We start from the raw sequence: 16139 nt of genomic DNA, 5'->3' as shown, positions 1-16139 counted from the left end.
ATGACGTATTTGATGTAACTCATGTTTTCCGTTTAAAGGTTTATGTGCTTTAGCTGTCCAAGAGATGTCTGCTTCTAATCGTCGTTAAAAGCAGTTGTGCATTAATCATAAAACCTGTAATTATTGTAATAGACTTTTTTGCGTTGAGCCTGGACACAGAAAATGTTGAGAATCAACTTCTTCATGACCTATAACAGTGTAATAAAGGACAGTCTGTGATTAGGATCAATTTGCATTGATGTATTTCATATTAATTGCCAGCCCTAGAAAGAGCCTTTTTTTTCTCTGCCTGCAGTGGAGCTGAATGAGGTCGGCTTCAAGTTCGTACGAAAGTGCATCAATTATGTGGAGACAAAAGGTGAGGTCAGCACTGTTCTTTCATGTGTGGAAACCAAGCACAACGCTCCAGATGGAACGCGGGGAATCGTGCCAGTTTTCTTTACTTATGAAACTGCTTATGAGAAGCAGGAAGTGACGTTGCTACGTCAGGCCGGCCACACAGCACACGAACCATCATTCTGCACTAATTACAGTCAGTCAAGAAACATTGAGACTTACGAAGCTCATTTCTGACATCCACTTTCTGTACTCAGGTTAAAGCAATCCGTCCAAAGAGCAAAAACATGAGAAACAACAGAGCATAAGAACCGAACTTGAATAACTCTCTTGTTTTCTCAGTGGTGGCAATTTAAAATTGTGGCTCTGCTCTTCTTTGCACTTTTCCACAATAAAGTGAAATTCCCGCTGTGTTCTGATGTATTTCTAGGCATTTTTATGAAAAGCATATGCGGTTTGGCAACACTGATATAGGAAGCTGTGGACTGCTTGGTAGAGCCCACATTGAGTCATGCAATGTAATGGGAACCAAATTGGAGTTTCAAAATTTTACAAAGGACTGTAGACTAATACAATGCAATAGGAAAACGTCTTTGTGAAGATTTTATTTGATCAAATTGGGAAAATGCAGCAGTTAGGGCAGGAGATGCGTGTTTGGCTGGTTGAAAGAGTCTTTTTGTGCATGAAGGTGGAATTAATTACAAGCTGCATTTTCATTTTTGGCCACCAGAGGTCATACACATGTTGCATTGAGTGGAATTTCTGACCTCTGTGTGTGTGTACGTGTGTGTGTGTTTGATCCCTTCTGGCTGTTCTAAATGTTACTTTTGACCCAAATCACGGGGTTTAATAAAAACACTCACTGCTCGCTGATTCAAGGCATACATTGAAATCCAGCCACACCGACCATTACAAAGACCCTCTCAGTAAAGAGCCTTGCAAAACTAATCAATGTCACCAAGAGCAAACGTATAGAAATTGACAGCGGGGCCTGTACACAGCGTGGCCCTCATACCCGTAAAAGCCATTCCGAGGAAGTTTATACTGTAAAGAACTGTACACGCAGCGACTGCAGTTGCATCGATGCGCCGCCGCCACCGCATGTCCAAATACTTGTCTCCCCTCCTCATTAACTTTATTGTTGCAGCTTGCAGACATTTGAATTATACAGGATGAGCAGCGCAGTTTTAATGAAACTGCCTTGACATATTACTGCAGTAGGACTGAGAACTCGCTTCAGGGAGGCCGGCACATATGTTATCCGAGTTCAGATTCAGACAGTTTGGCATCCGGCAGACTGACTCTTGAAATCATCTTTTCATTTTAATTTCAGTTGTTTTTCTTCGCTCTCGCGCCCTGACTGTCTCTCGGCCTGATTAATTGGTTCGGTTTGTGTGCTGTTTGGCTGAGGAGACGACACTTTTTTTTTTTGCTTTGCGGCCCTCAGAAAGCCCCAGTCAGTCGTGAAGCCTCTTCAGGGTTAAATAATACATTGAACGCTGGCACTGTGTACAGGTTGCCTCGTATATAAAACTGACATGGCGTTGGCGGGTGGTGGAGGGAAACTTTTTCCTCCCTTTTTCCCCCAATCTGCATGGTCGTCTGTTCAGCCAAGGCCGTATTTTTCTACTCCTACTCTCCTTTTCTCAAGGGGAAACTCCCCCTTTCTTTTTCTTTATTCACAGCCCGTCATCTCTTTTTCCTCTCTGACACGTGTCATTTTTTTTTTTTTTACTTCCGGAAGAACTTATTAATCACAATGTTTGCCTCCGACCTTTTCTCCTGCGTACCTCCGTCTCAGGCATCACGCAGGAGGGTCTATACCGGACCGTGGGCAGCAACATCCAAGTGCAGAGACTGCTGAATGCGTTCTTTGGTGAGAAATGTATTTGTGCTATGTGTAATAAAATACAGTACCGTGCAAAAGGCACCAATACAAACCAGTAAATGATGTGTGTAGAAAAAGAGGCTCTGTTCTTCTGTCATTCTCTGAGCAGCAATACAATATTGTTCTCCATCTGTAGACGTTTGCTTGCAGGAGATCATTCATTAGTTTACAGAGTTGGGAGAGGCCGATCCCCATTTCTTCCCTCACATCGCTAGATATAACACATCTTTTAATTTTTTTTTCAAATCAAATTAAATCCCTGGCACAAATTAAATCCCTGTTTTTTTTTTAGTAATTATTTGTGTTTTTTTTTACAGTTTTTATATATTATATTTTGCACAGTGCTGTATGCATGTATCTTGAATGTTAATCTGCAGGCTGTTTAAGTTGGTAACACGCTCGCCTATGATATAGAAGACCACAAAGTCCCAGGTTACAACCATTGTGTCCCTGAGAAGGACACTTAACCCTGAGTGTCTCCTGGGGGACTGTCCCTGTAACTACTGATTGTAAGACGCTCTGGATAAGGCTGACTGATAAACGTCTGGATAAGGGCGTTTGATAAAAAAAAAATCACCATGTAACTCAGTCTGGAATAGTAACTTTAGGAGACCACAAGTTAAAATGTATAGACCTTCTATACTTAACTACCTTGATGACCTGACAACAGACACAGCGTCTTCCATTTGTGTTTCTTTTTATGGTAATTACAAGCTTTTAAAATAATAATCAGTTAAATAGCCATTTGTCAACTACTTTCTGTCGCTAAAAATGGCCACAAAGCATCTAGATTCAACACCAATTACAAAAACTTTTAACCTCTGCTATTTTGCATATGTAGCCATGCATGTTCCTACAATCTAAAATGTAGCCGGTCTGTATATTCATTGGAGTTGTTGTTGCATGAAGAAGTGTTTTACTCCACAAAATATTCTGCATTACAAGTTATGCAAATTTGATTTGATATTAAACAATGGTATTAAGTGTTTAAGTTCTGGGAAAAAGTGGCTGCCGCCCACCCACAGGACCACCACAAATGCAACAACATTTTGGAAAAATTGCCGCCAGCACAGGAACAGTTTGTCAGAGTCACAAACGATCTGTTGCTGATTCTGGTTCACCTCCTGACGCCCCTTAATGTGATACGGTTGACCTTGGAATATCACTGATACCGATACACTGAGTCTTGGCTCACTGGCTGAAATTTAGGAAATGAAAAGTCACAGTCACACAGGTCCTGAACATGATGATGATGATGATGTTTTGTGGCCCTGATAGCATATTTATCTAGAGCATCCCCCCCTGTCACTTTTAGACCCCAAGTGCCCTGGTGACGTGGACTTCAGCAGCGGAGACTGGGACAGTAAAACCATCACCAGTGCCTTGAAATTTTATCTTCGGTGAGAGTCACATACATACACAAGCGGCAGCACGCATTCATGCATTCTCATTCATGTAGCATGTTCATGTAGTGTGTGTGGGTGTACAAATGCATCTGGACGTCTGTCTGTTCACAGGAGCCTCAGTGAGCCTCTGATGACTTACAGTCTCCACAGGGATCTCATTCTAGCTGCAAGTAAGATGGACACAACCTTCACACACATACACACACACAAATGCAACTACTTATACAAAATTTTCATTCATTTGCAAGTATCCTAGTAATGCCTATGTTCATCTGTGTGTGTGTGTGTGTGTTGCACATTCCCCCGGACTGAGGTAACTGTAGTTCAGTTCAGTTGCAGCTGCGGTCAAAACCCACTCCTCCACTGTGTGTTTGCTGTGGTCTGAAGTGTATCAAAAACATTCCTCACTGCCCCTACTGATCACGTACGGGATACTGGAACTCATGCTCACACACACACACACACACACACACACACACACACAGAGGCAATTAAAAGTCAGTATCTATTCCAGACAGTCGATGTGTACAGCATAGTGTCTGTAACTTTTAGTGACGTGGAGTGAGTTATAATATTTAAAACGTTTCCTTTGTTGCCTGTTTCTGGTAAAAAAAAGTCTTATTTTGTATTGTTCACTACTGAACATATTTAAACAATATATAATGTTACAATACTGCTGAACAACTAACTAAACAAGTTCGTGCCCACTATTGAAAAAGCGTGATAATAACACTTGAATTTATAAAGGGTTCCACAGTCAAAACAGTGATCAACTAATGATCAACTAATCAGATGCTCATAACCAAATTTGTGTTGACACGGACGTGATGAAATCCCTACAAAGGTACAGACGTGTGTGTGTGTCTGTGTGCGCATGCTTCGATTGATCCCATTCTCTTTGTTAATCGTGCCTGAGCCTCGTCACTGGATTTGATTTCCTGCCTATGTAAACCCTTCAGTCCTGTGTGTAATCCCGGCTCCTAATCTGGTTAACGGGGATTGGGCACTTCCCTGTTATCGTAACGCAGTGTGCGGTTTCCCTCTCGGCTTCCCCACGCTGCCGGTCGCTTTTGATATTGCGTTTAAGATGGGATATTAAGGAGGTCCTGGAGGTCCTTCGGAGATCTTGGTCGACGTGTTTTCGTCTTGGTTGGTCTTCAGGAGGCTTTTACGGCCCAGACTTCAGAGGAATTCGGAGTACCAGTTCTCCAAATTTTGTTTTGAGAACAGATTGAATGATTATGACGATTAAATAAACACAGTCCTGTAAACATGCGTCTTCAAAAGACAGACAAGTCACTGCAAATCTGGATTTTGTACAGAAATGATTTGTGGTGATTGAAAGAGCATGAGATAAGAGCACTGAGTAATGTGGTTCCTTCACATTCCATTAAACACATTCATACGGAACTGTCTTTCTATACCTGTTTCTTTGTGTGTGTGTGTGTGTGTGTGTGTGTGTGTGTGTGTGTGTGTGTGTGTGTGTGTGTGAACACTTGCATTTGTTTGTGTGTCAGAATCGGAGAATCTTGATTTCCGGTTGGGGACGATACACTTGCTGGTCTACAAGCTGCCGGAGCGAAACCGCGAAATGCTGGAGGTGCTGGTTCGCCACCTGCTGAAGTAAGCGCCTCCCCGGCACTCGGGTGCCGCTTCTCACCCCGAAGTTGACATCAGTTGATTTGATTTTGTGTTGTTGCACACCAACAGTAACTCTGACATAGTTCAGGAAGGGAACTATGTAAAAGTGTAAACTACACAATTAATAATGATTTAACAAGTGAACGTGGTAACAATGTTAATGTTGATGTGTGGAGATGCAAATCATCTCCTACAAGCAAAAGTCTACAGATGGAGAAAAATATTGTATTGCTGCTCGGAGAACAATTGTAGAACAAAGTCTCTCTTTCTACACATCATGTCATTGTTTCAAGGAAATAAGGAAATTCTGCCATAAACATTTTACGTAAATAAAGTGAAGTGATTGTCACTTGTGATACACATATTGGATATTGGATGCATTTTTGAAATGGGGGGTTTGGTTGCAGTAAAATAATTGAATGCATCTCAGATAAACTGTGGCTTTGTATTGGCACCACAAAAAATTCGATTCTCCATCCAAAAACTCTTTTAGTCTAGGACAAAAATGAATCTGTGACCAATCATTTTTAAAGTTCAGTTAAAACTACATATTAAATTTTTAACACATCTAAGTAATTTTATCTAAAGACATGAAGTGCATTTTGTGGCAAGTCATTTTTGTTGCTGTTGTGTTTCCTCGGCTGAGTTAAACGGGCGGAACGATGCGCGCAGCTGGGCGCCGCGCCGTTCTCCGGAGGCCGAGGCCGCCTGTTGCCTCTGCGTACGGAGCGGCGGCTGTGGCTGCAGTTGCAGTTGCAGGAACGATCAGGAATGGGTTAGGAAGGGGCTGAGTTTTCCGGGTGCAGATGCGTCCCCATGGCGAGCAGCAGTCACGCTGTATACCCATTCATGAGCAGTGACATGTGGCAGCTGCACCAATAGGACTTCTCTTATTACTGGAGCAAATACTTATGTTCGGATGACCCAACACAATTATATATAATGAGTTATGGCACATCGTTTTTAAATATTTCTAGTGACTTCTAGCTGATTTTTCACATGTGGCAAATAAAAAAAAATGTATGCTTCCTATTCCTGTCAATCAGAGTCATGTACACGGCGCAAAGATGCTCTAGTATCGTCAGAAACCTCATGATATGATTCTTATGCCATTACAAATTTTGATTCAAGACTTTAATAACAGTCACAATATTGATAATTTTGAATAGACCATTTTATTGTGAGAGAAATATTAAAGAAGAAGAGGTTGTTTCAGAGGCATGATTTGTTAAGTGGATTGCTGCAATTAAGTCATTCTGACTCGAGTAGAAATCTTGTGGCGAGTCGCGCTTCCACAGGCTACTAATGGAATTGGGGTAATTAGTCTGTTTTTGACGCATTACTAATAAATTGAGAAAACCTTGTTCACACATTGCTTTCTTGTTTTCTATGGTATGTCTTTTGTATGTGTGTGTGTGTGCAGTGTTTGCAGTCACTCAGCTGAGAATTTGATGACACCATCCAATATGGGTGTCATTTTTGGCCCTACGCTGATGAGGGCCGAGGAGGAGACAGTGGCCGCCATGCTGGATATCAAATTCCAGAACATCGTTGTGGAGATTCTCATTGAGGAATACAGCAAGGTCAGACCGCAATCACAGTATTACATTTATCGGTGTTCTGATGCATTATATAGCTAGATAATTACAAACCAGTCAGCAGCCTGTTTCTTCATCAGAATATAATGGTCCTGCTTTTGTAAGATTAAAAAAGAGCTTTTTGTTTTTGCTTCCATTACTGTGGTCATAGGCAGTAGAAAACATTACAGCATTTTAATCCCACAACATTAGTAAAGTAGAGAACGTACAAATAATTGTCAAAATATAATAATATAGTAACAATAATCTCTCAAGCCATCAGAAACAAACCACACATTTACCAGTTCAGAAGACTTTACATAGAAAACAATAATACATCAATACAGAGAGCAGATATTAACGTACTAAAATGTAAAAAGAAATCACTTAAATGACAGCTTTTTTTTTAGACTGTTTATCAGATGAAATAGCTAGAAAATTGTCAGGTTATTGATGTATTACAAGCCAACAGAGATTCTGAGTAATGTTTGGGAATTCTGTAAAATCAAATGATTTCAGAAGAGTTACAGTTAAGATGAAGGCCATTGACTGAAGGCCTTGGTCTGAGGAGCCATCATTTTTTCAGCGTTCTGTACATCATCAGTACAATTTATTAATGGCGCTGTGAGGTTTCTGTGCTGTTTGCTGAAACCGCTGGATCTAAGAACGCTTTTCTTCATGAGACCTTTAATTTGCCGGTTCACTGATGATTGAATATGATAACGGGGACCATTCTTAATAAATGTTGAGTGCATGCTCCAACGAAAGGGATAGGAAACCAAACCATGCCGTTGCTTTTTCTCTACTAATTTCAGATCTTCAGTGGGCCGCCTGAAGAAAACAGCGCTCCCCCTGTACCCCCTCCTCGGGTCGTGCCAAGAAAACGACAGCCAATCACCATCTCCAAAAGGCCTCCCCGCACTTATCCCATTCTCCAAATGCAGAACCCAGAGAGTAACTATCCCCTTCAGTAATCTTCGCCGTCCTCATCTTTATCACACTACCACTCCGGCCCTGCGGCTACAATTGCTCCGCTGTACATTGAAGGGAAATGGAAACGGGCGCGATCAGAAGGAATATCTGATAATGCACACACGGATGAACAAATCAAAAACGCGCTCACGCGGTTGCAGTCACGTCCCGTTCGGTGTGTGAGTGGGATTAGTGTTCGTCTGAAAGTCAGAAGCGGCGGTTTATCATAAACTGGGGGGGGAAAGAAAAAAAAATCATCTCAAGGCTTTTTGCATTTGGCATTTTCTCATCTGCATGCACCTTGGACTTTACTGTGACAGGTTTTTATGCTGTCCCGATCACTCGCAGGCACCACACACACGCGCAGGTAAACGAGATTAGCGAGGACACTTATGTAACGATGCCGGTGAGTAGGACTGCTGCGATGGGGGTGTGTAACTGTAGCTTGTTTAGCGTGTGTGTGTGTGTGTGTGTGTGTGTGTGTGTGTGTGTGTGTGTGCACCCATGATTTGCAGCCATTTGCATCTGGCAGTGAGTCCCTGCCCGGCTGGTTCTCCACTTCATGTGGTTTTCTGAGAAACTTATAATGAAGGCCCTGTAATGTGTGAAAACTATGGGCAACCTGTGGCGCTTCATGTGTGGTTTTTGAGGTATGTGTGTGTGTGTGTGTGTGTTTTTCTCTGTTTGTCAGACAGTTTTTTTTTTTTTTTATGAGTATTTGTCATGTGCATCTTCATACGTACTAATGCATGCAGTACAAGGCTTAACATGCAGTGAAATGCTTATATATATGAGTGTGTTTCTGAATATGTTAATCAGACAGAATATTAACAAGTGGAAGACACTGATTATCCCGTTACCTGTCAAGTGGTAGGATATATTTGGCCAGTTCTTGTAGGAAAAAATGGTTAAGAGTAAGTTGTGATGCTAGACATCTGGATGGAAACCTCTCCAATTCAGCAGGTCCTGTCAGGGGTTTCCTGGTATGCAGTGGTTAGTTACTGAAGAAAAGTAGATCAAGGAAGGACAGCTGGTCACAGGGTCATGCCCAAGGTTCATTGAGGCATGTGGGGAGTGAAGGCTTGACTCTGTGGTCCAGTCCAGAGCAAACTCCTTCACAGTGGTATTGAGGCCAGTCTGCAGTGTCTGGAGTGACCATGCAGACCACCAGGGAAAGCTCTTACTGGAGCTCACTTCATCAGAACTGCAACATGGAGTAATGGAAGCACAAGTGATCTCATCCCATTAGAGCGTCTATGGATCGAAGCGTTTTTGGTGGCACGGGGGGCAGCTGCTCAATATTAGGTTGCTGTTCCTGAGTGTGTTTTTGTGCTCATGTGTGCATACAGAGGTGGCTGGGTGCATGCAGCCGTGCCAGTGTTCAAAACAGAGGGTACTGGGTGGTTAGGGTGCATGCCCTAAGTAGTCCTGTTGGGCTAAATGTTCTCCATGTATTTAATGGTGTCCATTTAATGCATGCTTTCATTTGGCCATTAGTGCTTGGCTTTGTTTCTTTTCGCTCATTACAAGTTTGGTGAAGAGCTCTGCACATGGCATGTTTTAAGGGAACTCATTTAAACACAGAAACACACTAAATCTGATATATAGGAAAGGTGGACTGGGGTAATATGTCCGAATATGGCTCAACTACGAAAACGTCAACATGAAACACGGTTCTACTGGTTCTCCAGGTCGGATTTAGCTTTTAAAGGTGAAAGGACAGCTGTATTTACCCTGGCATGGCTGAATAAGGAGAGCAGGGTGAGCAGGACTGACATGCTGTGAAACTCAAACACAGTTCTCGCCTCATTCAGATGCAAATCCCCCATAGGCAAGAGGGGTCGGTAGAAGGGGCTGCTTTCAAAGTCCTGAACTGTTTCGTAACGGTCGCGACTCATTAATATTTACGGCCCACACCGTGCCCTTGAGAAACGCTGAGAACAGGAGATCCCCCGTCGAGCGAAGTGGCCTTTCTTCCGTCTCTATTCCATCTCCACCTCTATCTCAGATCAGATGAGACATCCCACTGAATTTAAGGTAACAGGGTTCCCTTCCCAGTAGTGGCAGGAACAGAGGGCGGAGCCCTGTCCACTGGTGTGGTACAACACCCCAACAACGTCCTCAGGTTGTCTTTAAGTGGTGATGTAAAGACACATCTGGACATTTTTTGTCTCACATAGTTCTATGAAGGCATCAGAGAACTGTTTGAATAGTGAAGAAGTGCAATCATTGGCACCTACATTTAATTTAGTAAAGCCGCCTTTCATTAACCTTCTTTTGTTTGGCTTTTCGTCATGTTTTTAATAAGGCTTATATTGGGACACAGGATATGAGATCTGGATTCTAAATTTACAGCATTTTGAGGCGGTGAGGGCTCAGCAGCTCTTCATTTGCTTCACAGACATTATGATGAGTAATGAGATGAAAAATCCTGCAGTATTTCCGACCATCTTTATCTGTAAACACATGAATAAATTTACAAATTTACAACAACAAGCTTTATAATGGGCATTCATGCAGTCATTATTTTTGCTCTTTTCTACTGTTTCTCTCTTAAAGAACAGAATGACCACAGCCAGAATGGAGTAGCATGGGGAGGAGACCTCCAGCCCACCAACCCAGTCCCCACCCAGAGGGCCAAACTAGCTCCACCCTCCTGCTCTCCACCGTCTATCCCTTCACCCTGCACCCCTCCCTCCATTCCTGCATCTCCTGCACTTCGTTTTTTATCCAAGCCCACTGTGCACCAGGATCGGCACTCTGACTCAGATGTGGCAAGGCTGGTAGCTAGAATGCAAGACGGGGGTCAGAGGTCAGATGCTATGGCAACATCCAATGGCGAGACAGGAGTTGCAATCAACCGAGTGCAGTCCTTCCAGAACAAGAAGCCACCACCTCGAATAGCAGCAAATAAAGAAGGTGATTGGACTATGTTACACCTTACCATACATACTGTATGTGTAGTAAATCCTACTCCATTACTGGTGCTGGTAATCACTATTGCTGGCGATAATCAAAAAATGTGAGTCTTGTGATTCAGTGTCATAATAGCTTGATTGTGAATGATAAGATAAGAAAAAAAATATTTTTATCCCGAGGAAAATTAATTTGTCCCAAAAGCATGCTCAAAGCAACAAGAGAAAACAAGAACAGAACAGTAGTGATAGTGCAAATAAAATTGAAAATATAAGCTAGACGATACGGGGTAGATAAGCAGATTGCATTAAACATTGTGCAGATTAAATTAATCAATATTTTGATGCTTAATGTGGCATTGCCCAAATACAAGGCTGCCTGAAAATTTTAAACTCTTCAGCAAAACTACTTATGCTTCCTCATGAAATCCTGTCACACACTAGTAAGTTGTGATTTTACTACAGTTCACTACACTGAATTGTGATACTACACTATTCTGTTTACCATTCGCAGCAATATAATGTCACACGACGATGTGTGTTGCAGGTGTTTGAGCTTTATTATGTCATTTTTTGGGCGGATTAAATTTTTTTGTGTTCTCCTTTGTGTGACAGGAGATGGTGAGGTGACAGTGAAAGGGCGGCCACCCTCTGAGAAGCAGTCCATTTGCAGACCCCCAACCAGACCCCCAGACCCACCCAACCGTGCACCTCAAAAAACACAGTCCACTCCGACTGCTGAGGAGTCTTAGTGAGTGTTCGACAGGCTCAGACACGCACACACATTTAATTTTCCACACAGGCGCATGAAGCCATTCTATACTGCACCGCTACCAGATTCTCAATCTGCTCCAATTAAAATCAGAATCAACGCGCCAATTGCAGAAGTCTGCCGTCCGTCAGAATCTGTGTGTCCAGATCACTGATCTCCCTGTCGAGATAAAGCACAGTGGTGGAGCAGATCAAATCCCTCCACGCTGCTCAGATCAGGCTCTTTGTTCAAACTGTCGGTGTCAGTCCCACAAGCCTCCAATCCGTGTGTGTGTGTTTTCTGAGAACCGCGCATGTCAGCGCTTCCTGTGAACATATCGGTGTTGAAATTGCCCTTTTCCACCTGCTCGGATGAATGTTTGCCAGGAAGCTCAGAGTATCTAATGGGTGCAATTTAATTTTGTGTTCGTTTTTTTGTTAGTGCCACTCTCAACAGAGGGGTCAGTGATGTCACTCTGTCAAGTGGTCATGTATCAGTGTACATGTCTGTCGCCATTTCTTACTTTTTACTTGCATCTCCTCCCTTTTTACAGCGTTGCTTCCAAGACCAAGTTTTTTGAAAATGCATCGCGGCAGGGGTAAGTGCGAGTGAGTGAGAGAGTAAGTTAGTAGAAAGTAAAAAATGTGATTGAGGTACCTCAACTGCATGTAAAGACATTCCCTGCACCTCACTACAGCCTGCTGGGAAATGATCAGGTGGCTCAGGGCATGATGGGAATCTGCGGGGCTTATGGATCGAGTTTGGAAGCAGGGAGCAGTATTTAGGCAAGCTTTGAATTGATCAAAATCCCCCATAGCACGGATAAAATCAATATTTGAACTGTTATTATGTTAGTCTTAAAGATCCACCAGGTATGGAAACCAAAAGCAGACCAATCGTCCAGCGTTTAAAAACCTCCATCTCACACTCACAAATTGCTCCGGGGGGAAATGTAATTTCCTGAGCAATAAAATTGAGCAGTTTCTCACCACATCTGCATTTCTGTTTTGTGCAATACTGACGTGATAAATGCTGGCCAGGTGCGTTCTGCACTTCTGTCGCTTTTTCTTTTTCTTTCTTTCGTTCTTTTTTTTTTTTTTTTTACAGATTAGAACTCACATACCACAAAGTCACAACAACCACAGCGCATGCCTCGCTATCGTATCTTTTGTTTTGTCTGGGATGCAAGGTCCCCGCCCGAGTCGTGTTGGGACAATTGACGCACAAACCAGCGCACTCCCTGCATCCCCCCATGGTCTCCATTTCTTGACTTGCCGTTGGACTGGTGACGCCAGCTTTGCAATTCAAAACTCCCGTGAGCTCTTGAAGGACAAATTCCTTCAAATGTGTAAGGAGCAGCAGTAGTGGTGCCACCCTCACGCCACTTGGCCACCCCCCCACCCCCCCTCCCTCCAGCCCAAATGTTAGAGTGCACAGGACGAAAAAAACAAGGATTTGTGGGAGTTTAGCATGAAATATGGGCTCCTACTGATCTTCCCCCTTATTTTAGGCACTGCGAGCACAATGGCTGTTAATAATGGCCATAAAATGCCATGAAACCATGCTTTTAGACTGGAAGTTGGATGAGCTGCATTGATGTCTCAATGTAATAACATGCTAATGTTCTGTAATTATAATCCCCCCTCCCTCACAGGTCATCTGGGTCTCCAGCTGCAGCTCCTGAGGTATGAAGATGATTTGAGCCTTATGGAATGATCCGCTTTACTGTGTGAGTGTGAGGATAGCCTGGTGTGGCTTTACCTGCCATGCCCTCTACACAATTTTTGGCCCAATTCGGAGATGTTCAGAGAACAGTGAGCACAGTGAGCATCATCAAGCTTGCTAACAGGTTTGGATGAACCTCACAATTTATGATAGCAGACCATCTCCTTTGCACATCCTGGCTCATCCTGCATAAAAAACAAAATACCATTTGCCAAGCATGCAGCACAGTGGAAGGAATGTACTGGTGTCAGGCTGCCTGGCCCAGAATGGATCTGAACATTGAAGGACAATAATAAAAAAATATATATATATTAATCCCCTTGAAAAACAGGGTTCAAAACTCTGGCAAACTCATACCGGCACATACTCTTTCACCATGGCGAGCTTCTGATTGGATAAACCAACTCTTATCAAATGAGCGAAGGTTTGGAAGCAAAAGCTGTGGATGAGCTTTCCTGCCCATCCTGGTATCTTTCACGGATGGGTGTTTACATTCAGAATCGGCAAAGAAATATAGCTGCGGCCAGGCAGGATGGAATGTGAAGAGATGCGGCGAGAACCGAGAATCGCTCTCGGCCAATCCTGACGTGAGGCTGGAACTAAATGTGGAATAATTACAGCAGTGCTGGACAGCAGTGCCAGTATCAGATGGCACAGCGCTCCCTCTCGCACACCATCGTATTTATTATAGGATCCGTCTTTACAAGCAGTTCATGCAGAATTCCCAACATTTCCAAAGCTTTCGCAAACCGCACGCAATCTTCTCACTCTCCGAACGCTCGCCTGTCGTGTGCTGAGGTCCTTGCAACACCAGAGCAGGTCAGGGGGCTAGATTTAGATTAGTGTTTAGGATGATGAGGATGGGGAAGTACAGGGAAGGGTTGGGGACCACATGGTTGGTACAGAATATACAGAGTACAAGAGTGTTGATTAATGAGTGGAGACCTCATGGATTCATATTTTGCATATTACTTCATGATCAGATTGAATAATATTTAACCAACCAGACTAAGCACTCCTTTGGGCGAATGTTGCTAATTCCTCGTTGTTGTAGTCGTCTTCCTTCGGCTGCTCCTGTTGGGGCTCTCCACAGCGGGTCGGTTTTATGCCGGATGCCCACCCTGACGCAACCCTCCCCATTTACCCGGGCCTGGGGCTGCCAGCAGGAATAACACTGTCACGTGCATCCCGGGTGGCTGGGTTCGAATGCCCCTAGCCACTCACCAATATTCCCACTCTATAACGTTGCCACTTGATGCTGGAGAACATTGATCATCGTTTTCATAACTTTGAACTGGAGTGCAGATCAATTCTGAATTTCAATTTTGCGAATCAGATTGTTATGCGGCTAACATAATTGGTAATGAAGCATTATTATTCGTTTAAAATTACCCAAGCATGTAGTACTGATTAAACTATGATGTCATTAAATTACTACACTTTCAAGATATGTTTAAGTAATACTTAGCTTTTAAAAAAGATTCCTGAGCTTCTTGTCCTGGACGGATGTGGATGAGACAGGGAGGTGGGCTTACATACATGCGGAAAAGGATTCGGTCTTCGGCATGGAGCTTTCCCCAAAACCTGATTTGTGGCAATTATGAAAAAATTGTGTGTCTTTAATGTCCTTCCCTTCTCTCCACAGAATTTAAAATGAGGCGACATTCTCTCTTCTTATACACACACACCCTGAAGCCTTGAAGAACAAGAGGATCAGCCGAACGTGGATCAAACACACATACTTGCAATGCATGGCAGAAGCATGGCTGTGCCCAGTGCCTTTCCCTGTGAATCGCGTCCCACTAAGGGACACGCGATGATATATTTCCATCCCTGCGTGCCTGTTCATCTAGCTGCATTTGTGTGTCTGTGGGAGAGTAAAGTGCTGAGACGTTACCAGGAATGTGGCTTAATTGTTGCCAGGGATGTATTTGACAAACATTGCTTCTTTCAATCTGAAACATAAAAAGGGACGCATTAATCCCCTGTCCCGTCCTCCCAACGTCCCTCGCTCTGGTTATTAGGAAGGAAATGGTCTAACAAGTTGCAGAAGCTCGGATGCTTTTACCTTACTGGCTGGCTGTTGTAAAAGTGAGTATGTGTGCTGTTGGCTTGTGTGTGTTTGTGTGTGTGTATGTGTGTGTGTGTTGGACAGCCTTTTTTTTGTTTGTTTTTTGTACTCTGTCCTATTCTGAATCAGTGTCGCGCTTCAGCCAAGTGTTTCTGTTACCTCTGACCTGCAGCTCCAGAGGTCAGAATAACCTTTTCTTTCATAAGCTTTTACAAATGTTTACTTTAGTCAACGTCTCTTTTTTTTTTTTTTAACCACGTGAATTTACAATGTGAACGCACCGTTGAGAGGGTCTGGAGCGGGATGAGGAATACTTGATCGTGTGAGGCATTTTGGGAACATTTAATTTATTTGTCTCTCATGTCGAATGTGGAACTGTTGTTGCGTTAAAAAAAAAAAACCCCAACTGAAAACCCAATAGAGGGAGTTCAGCTTATTTTGAAACGCTCCCGAATTTCTCTCTCCCAGTATTGTCCTGTCAGGTTGCTCTTTAATATAAAGCTTTGTTTTATCATGTGTTTTTTTCCCTCTTTCCCTCCCTGTGAACTAAAACCCACATTCCTCCTGTCAGCTACAGTACGCCCCAGTTCACTTTCATGCGTGCATTATTGTCTCGAATGTACTGCGGTAATAAAAAGGGGACATTTTTTTTGTAATAAACGAGCGAAGCCGAGTCATCTGTGCATTGCTTGCGTTGCGACGAAGCCAGCGGGCGCGAGTGCGCTGCCGGTGCTGTGCCTGATAACCCTGTTATGCCGACAAAATCAGCGCTGCAGAAAAGCGAGGCGCCAACAGGAATGTTTAACAGTTGCTAAAGATTGTGTGGGGAAAGTATGGAGGGACATCATCCAAGTCTT

At 43.2% G+C, this 16139-nt stretch overlaps 1 protein-coding gene across 2 annotated transcripts in view; it reads left to right on the top strand.

The window, feature by feature from the left end:
- ophn1 (oligophrenin 1) overlaps positions 1–15942 on the top strand; it is a 31650-nt gene extending 15708 nt beyond the window's left edge. Inside the window, exons 13-24 of one of the 2 annotated variants that reach the window (XM_028982540.1) lie at positions 296–358; positions 2138–2212; positions 3540–3624; positions 3742–3800; positions 5148–5253; positions 6695–6854; positions 7664–7802; positions 10380–10739; positions 11351–11486; positions 12040–12084; positions 13141–13171; positions 14857–15942. In XM_028982540.1, the coding sequence (XP_028838373.1) occupies positions 296–358; positions 2138–2212; positions 3540–3624; positions 3742–3800; positions 5148–5253; positions 6695–6854; positions 7664–7802; positions 10380–10739; positions 11351–11486; positions 12040–12084; positions 13141–13171; positions 14857–14868 (1271 nt within the window). In that variant the 3' untranslated portion in view covers positions 14869–15942. Of the gene's footprint in view, positions 1–295; positions 359–2137; positions 2213–3539; positions 3625–3741; positions 3801–5147; positions 5254–6694; positions 6855–7663; positions 7803–10379; positions 10740–11350; positions 11487–12039; positions 12085–13140; positions 13216–14856 lie in introns of both variants that reach the window. The other variant, XM_028982541.1, reaches the window with a different exon arrangement.
- Positions 15943–16139: the final 197 nt, after the last annotated feature.

The sequence above is a fragment of the Denticeps clupeoides genome, chromosome 6, assembly GCF_900700375.1.
Source record: "Denticeps clupeoides chromosome 6, fDenClu1.1, whole genome shotgun sequence".
Classification (NCBI taxonomy): Eukaryota; Metazoa; Chordata; class Actinopteri; order Clupeiformes; family Denticipitidae; genus Denticeps; species Denticeps clupeoides.
The sequence above is the reverse complement of the archived record's forward strand: the minus strand, read 5'-3'. Positions and strand labels throughout refer to the sequence as shown.